We start from the raw sequence: 4058 nt of genomic DNA on the forward strand, positions 1-4058 counted from the left end.
AATGAGAATAAACGGGGGGGGGGATTGTAGACGTTTGTTTACAAGCTAACAGTGGGTCAGGTTGAGTCTTCCTTTCTCCGTCTGTTTACACCTGTGTTGTTTCTGAAGTCTCTGGGGTCTTTTCAAAAGGTAGTCGGCTCATTTGAACATGTCGATTTCTTTGTGTTTTTGCTCGACTGTAATCCGGAGTCTCCGAGGATCTTTGGTGCTTTTGTTCACGGCTTTCCCGCACGTTAATGCCATTTGTAAAAAAGGAGGATCAGCTTCTTTGCAACAAGACAGATGTTCATGCTTTCAGATGGTCTACGTCAGCGCTCTGTTGTGCAGAGGAGAACAACCTCAGGTGAATAAAGGTGTAGCATCACAGCAGCAGATTGTCTCTTTTTATTTTACAATGTTCCCGTCACACGAGGCTTTCTGTTTCCCCCGTAAGCTTAGTTAGCTAGATTTATTGCTTCTGGTGAAGTACAAACGTTCCAGTTGCCTGCACACACTTCTGCACCCGCTGTAAGAAACTGTACTTTTCGTCTGAATCTGACGTGAGATTCAATCACCTCTTAACATTTTAGGAATCAAAATTATACTTTTAAACAACACAGTGGAATGATTGGATTATTTGTCATGATGAGAAACCTGGGAGTCGCTGCGTTGGCAAGTCGTTTCCTCGAGTAGAAAGACTTAACGATGGTTTGAAGGACTTCTTTCTGCAGAGGAGTTGCATAATCATTCGCTTAATACACACACAAATAATCAGAGCTGAATTACTGCTCAGGCCAAAAAAAGAAACCCACGGAGGGTTCGACGTCAAAGTCAGATGTTTTTTGGACCTCATTACACATGAAATCACACACAGTGAGAAGAGGAATCACTACAGGAACAAATCAACCAGGTCTCCAGTTACATTCGCTTGGAAAGACAAAACGATAAAGAATATTAGCAAATATCCGACAGAGGCTCCTTGTGCAAGTGTTCCCGCCCTGAAGGAACCACGGAGACGATGTAAACAGGTTTTGGGGAGGCAGCTTTGAAACAAAAAGAGTTGTGTACATGTGGCGTTTGAACCCCGTTAGAGGAGTAAGGCCTCGTCGTTAGACTTGCAGAAATGTTACAGGGAAACAACCAGAGGGTCCGGTTAGCAGCTTCCTAGAGAGAACCAGGACATGCTCCATGATGGAAACGGAGAGTAAGTGTCCCAAACACAAAGAAACTGCTGGAAGCTAACCTGCATATGATGGGCAATTAGCACAAGCTGCATTCATTAGCATTATACAGTAGCTTGTGTTGACAATAGTTCAGAATTGTTTGGCAGATTTGGACAATTTTGAAGTGGTTTTGGAGGTGATTGAGGAAGCTGAATGCATATCGTTACTTTCTGTGGATTAGGATTCATTTGGGGTTGAATTTGAAGATTTAGGGGACTGGGTCATCTGGATTGCACGGATTTATTAGTAAGAGTTGTCCACAGTAGAGATCATAATGTTCATCTTGTGCTCTCTGTATCCAATGGTCGAAACACTTCTCATGGTGGTCAAAATCAGAGAACAAGTATGGCCGCCTCCTCGTTAAAACTGACATTTATCGTCCTGGAAACGTCAGAGATGGATTCAGCGTCCCCAAAACCGCTTTATACATTATCGTCCACATAGGATAAGTTGCTTTAATTAGCATTCATTAGCATTATAGCCTAATTGTGTAAATGTCCCAACATATGCAGGTTAGCATCCGGCAGTTTCTATGTTCTGGGGACCCTTACTCTACAAACTAACGAGACTTCCAGGTTCACTAAAGCTGGACATCAGACTCTCAGAGGTGATGATCAATGGGATGTTTCTGCATAGGGTTCAATGCAAAAGCTTCCCTTGTTAGGAACACAAAGAAAAGAAACAACCCCCCTCCTGTGTTAGGCAGCTGGGGACCCTTACTCTACATTTCTAACATAACACTTCCAAGTTCACTAAAGCTGGGAAGAGTCGATGACTAATGGGATGTTTCTGCATAGGTTTCAACGCCAAGCTTCCCTTGTTAGGAACAGAACACCAGCACAAAGAACAGACCTGTGTTAGGTAGCTGGTGTATCTGTCCCTTTGTTTGCATTCTCAATAAAGCCCAAAACCACTTCAAAACTGTCCACCTATTACTGTCTGCATGGGCTATTAATGCTAATTAACGCAACATATCGTAAGTGTTAGCATCCAGTAGTTTCTATGTGCTGGGGATCCTTGCTCTAACTTTCTTACAACAGTTCCAGGTTCACTAAAGCTGGATAGCTCATGGGCTATAACTCTAATTAACTCTAATTAACTCTAATTAACGCAGCGTATCCCAATGGTGTAAATGTCCCAACGTATGCAGGTTAGCATCCGGCCGTTTCTACTCTACCTTTCTAAAATAAAACGTCGGGGTATTCATCTCCAGGTTCACTAAAGCTGGACATCAGACTATCAGAGGTGATGACTAATGGGATGTTTCTGCATGGGGTTCAATGCAAAGCTTCCCTTGTTAGGAACAGTAACACCCAGGCACAAAAAAACAACCAACCCCCCCCCCCGTGTTAGGGAGCTGGTGCATTTGTCCCTTTGTGTTCCTCCATTATTTGAACATGCTCTGCATCATGGCGGTGGCGTACGTCGGTCTCGCCTGCCGGCTCTCGATGGCGCTGCGGAGGTACGTCACCCCCCCACAGCGCTCCCAAATCTCCTCAAACTGCCGGGGCAGGATCTCTGCGCCTCGCTTCCTGGAGAGGCCGGTCTCCTCCAGACTCAACTCACACATCTCCATGTCGTCTTTACCTGAAGAAGAAGAAGACACGAGTTAGTGACGGATCAGAAAGGAGGGTTTAACTTCAGCTGGCTCTTAGCACGTTCACGTGAACACATGCAATACTTACTCAGTCATCTTTAAGCATTCTCTAACATGCTATATGACATGTGACATACTATGACTATTACAAAGTACTGTACTTAAGTAATACAGGGCTTTTACTGTAACAGAGTATTCCTACAATCTGAGTACTTCTACTTTAATTGCCAGACCTGAGTACTTCTCCCCCGTCTGCTTTCTAAATACTCTGTATAATAGTACTTGTGCAGTTCCCCTACCTGCCACCAGGACGACGGGGTGTTTGTCCCTTAATAAATACTTTATATATATATACTTGTACTCCTGTAGTTCTGGTACCTCTTCTTTCTAAATACTTTGTTTATAAATATATATATATATATATATATTAGTACTGGTGCAGTTCCCCTACCTGCCACCAGGACGACGGGGTGTTTTTCGGGGTGCAGCTCCATCTGCCTGGCGATCCACGGCCCGTCGAAGTGAGCGTACCACCAGCCCTTCTTGGTGTTCTGGGGGTCTGAGTAGGTGTCCCCCGGGCGGATGAAGGGGATCCTGAAGTACCTCTGCTGCCGGTTCAATGCCACCTCCAGCTGCCGCGCGGGGAGGGCGGGGGCCGGGTTCTGCTGGGCTGGAGGGATAACAGACGTAGGCTAGTGTGACTGGACCTTCCTAACTTTCGTTATTCTGATTCAGCAAAGGTCCAGTACACTGGAGGTATTAGTGAGCAGGTAGTTTGTTTATTAGTTTAATCAATCCTTATATAAATCCTCAATGAATTTTTTATCCGCGTTATGTGATTTGTTGATCCTCCGAACACAGGACACAGGGATACGTCGTCACATCAAGAAACTGGGTCGTTATAATCTAAAGACTCACTGAAATCCCGACGTATCTCTAGTGTACTCTGGGGGTTGTCACCTTCGCCATAACTTTTTCGATTACAGGTAGTTGTATGAAATTAATTTTTATTTTATTAATCTTCACGTTTTGACGTTATTTTCTGCTCACACGAGATACGTCGTCGTCACATCAAGAAACTGGTCGGTAAATAAAACTCACTAATCACTGGTCACTAGTCCAGGGGTGTACTGACCTTCCATAACTTCTTATTCGATTTAACAGTAGTTGTTGTTCTTGCGAAAGGGGACACGTAAGCTGGTGAGGAGGGGCAGTGGGAACGAATTTGTACAAGGAGGAGGAGGAGAGGAGTGAGAAAT

General features: G+C 44.4%; 1 protein-coding gene across 1 annotated transcript in view; it reads right to left on the bottom strand.

Annotated features, from left to right (window-relative positions):
• Positions 1–1458: 1458 nt before the first annotated feature.
• LOC104958515 (unconventional myosin-VI-like) overlaps positions 1459–4058 on the bottom strand; it is a gene marked incomplete at its 5' end in the record, with an annotated part of 7793 nt that continues 5193 nt past the window's right edge. Inside the window, 2 exons of the mRNA XM_010786258.1 lie at positions 1459–2789; positions 3251–3469. Of these exons, the coding sequence (XP_010784560.1) occupies positions 2590–2789; positions 3251–3469 (419 nt within the window). The remainder of the gene's footprint in view (positions 2790–3250; positions 3470–4058) is intronic.

The sequence above is a fragment of the Notothenia coriiceps genome, unplaced genomic scaffold, assembly GCF_000735185.1.
Source record: "Notothenia coriiceps isolate Sejong01 unplaced genomic scaffold, NC01 NC01_scaffold00028881, whole genome shotgun sequence".
Taxonomy (NCBI): domain Eukaryota; kingdom Metazoa; phylum Chordata; class Actinopteri; order Perciformes; family Nototheniidae; genus Notothenia; species Notothenia coriiceps.